Here is a 1,188-nt window from a genome sequence, read left to right as displayed (position 1 = left end):
GTAGTTTTTTTACCTCATTAGTTGCTTCGTTCGATATTGGTGCTTGTTTCTTATTCTATCCGGTCTTTGTCACAGGTGATTTCGGTGTTAAGGGTGCCCACATAGCTAGTTCTAACTAACATTTGCTACACAATTGCCCCCGAATCTATTGCTTTTAAGATAGCGAGCCTTACTTCCATTTTCAAATTCTTGCTGCTTGTACAGTAGATCCGTCGCGATGTGATACTCCACTGGGTTATGGGCTAAAAGGCCAGGTTGAATTGAGTAAATTAGTGAACACACCATCTTTTAGTGGAACAGTGCCCATGTCCCGTCCAATTGAGTCAAAATTGTAGGTGTTCAACGAATCCCGCGCCGCCTCGGTGAGCTGGTCCCACGTGATGAGGTCTTGAAATTTACCGACAGCTTCCACACACCGTAATCCTTGCTTACCTTTAGCTCCATCCATAACGTGCCCATCGAACTCAAGTTTCAATGTTGAACCGTCAACACATTTTTTATCCACTGGAGCTTGGGTGTCGTGACCTAACTGCCCCGACATCGATACTCCCAGGATATATGCATTCTCGACTGCAGGATTGTTGATCCAAACAGTAACGTAACCCCAGAAGTGGCGATGACCCTCAACCATGGACAACCCACTGAAGCGCTCGTATCCTTTTGGCAGATACCATGCGTACGTGATCGCCCAAACATCCCTATACCACGTAGAGCGGGAATATACTTGAGACCCTAACGCAGAACCCTTGCAATCCCCGTCAGGTTTGCCGGAATACTTGAGCCCACCGCTAACAGCACCATCCGCTTGGACGGCTGGGTACGGATGGCATCCAAATGCGATAGAGAGCTGAGGTTTGAACTTGACGGCAGCTTTCTGGGAAGTGGTGATAGGTTCTGGCTGGGGGAAAGGTTTCACCCTGTCGTGGCCAACACTACTTATACCTTGAGCGGAAGGCGTTGAAAAGAGAATAGTTATAGCGAAGATGAAAACGCATAGATTCATGTTCGACGCTAAAGTCTAAATGCCACTTCAGGGCGTGCGATTTCGAAGTCTCAAGGTGCTAGTATGATGAGACGGTTATCATTGATTGCGAAACCCCCTGGACGCGGATGCTGTCCCGGAAGGGATAAAAAACGGGCTTATCCGGGATAAGAAATAATCCTAGTTATAGTATGCAATACTGAATC

At 47.2% G+C, this 1,188-nt stretch overlaps 1 protein-coding gene across 1 annotated transcript; it reads right to left on the bottom strand.

Annotated features, from left to right (window-relative positions):
• Positions 1 to 70: 70 nt before the first annotated feature.
• Positions 71 to 1,042, bottom strand: PPTG_17049 (hypothetical protein). The gene has a single exon (XM_008914889.1). It carries the CDS (start codon positions 1,001 to 1,003, stop codon positions 236 to 238), a length of 768 nt encoding a protein of 255 aa, XP_008913137.1. The 5' UTR covers positions 1,004 to 1,042; the 3' UTR covers positions 71 to 235.
• Positions 1,043 to 1,188: the final 146 nt, after the last annotated feature.

This window comes from Phytophthora parasitica (assembly GCF_000247585.1).
Source record: "Phytophthora parasitica INRA-310 unplaced genomic scaffold supercont2.64, whole genome shotgun sequence".
NCBI classification, from domain to species: Eukaryota; Oomycota; class Peronosporomycetes; order Peronosporales; family Peronosporaceae; genus Phytophthora; species Phytophthora nicotianae.
Note: the sequence above shows the minus strand (reverse complement) of the source record. Positions and strands in the feature narration are given on the sequence as shown.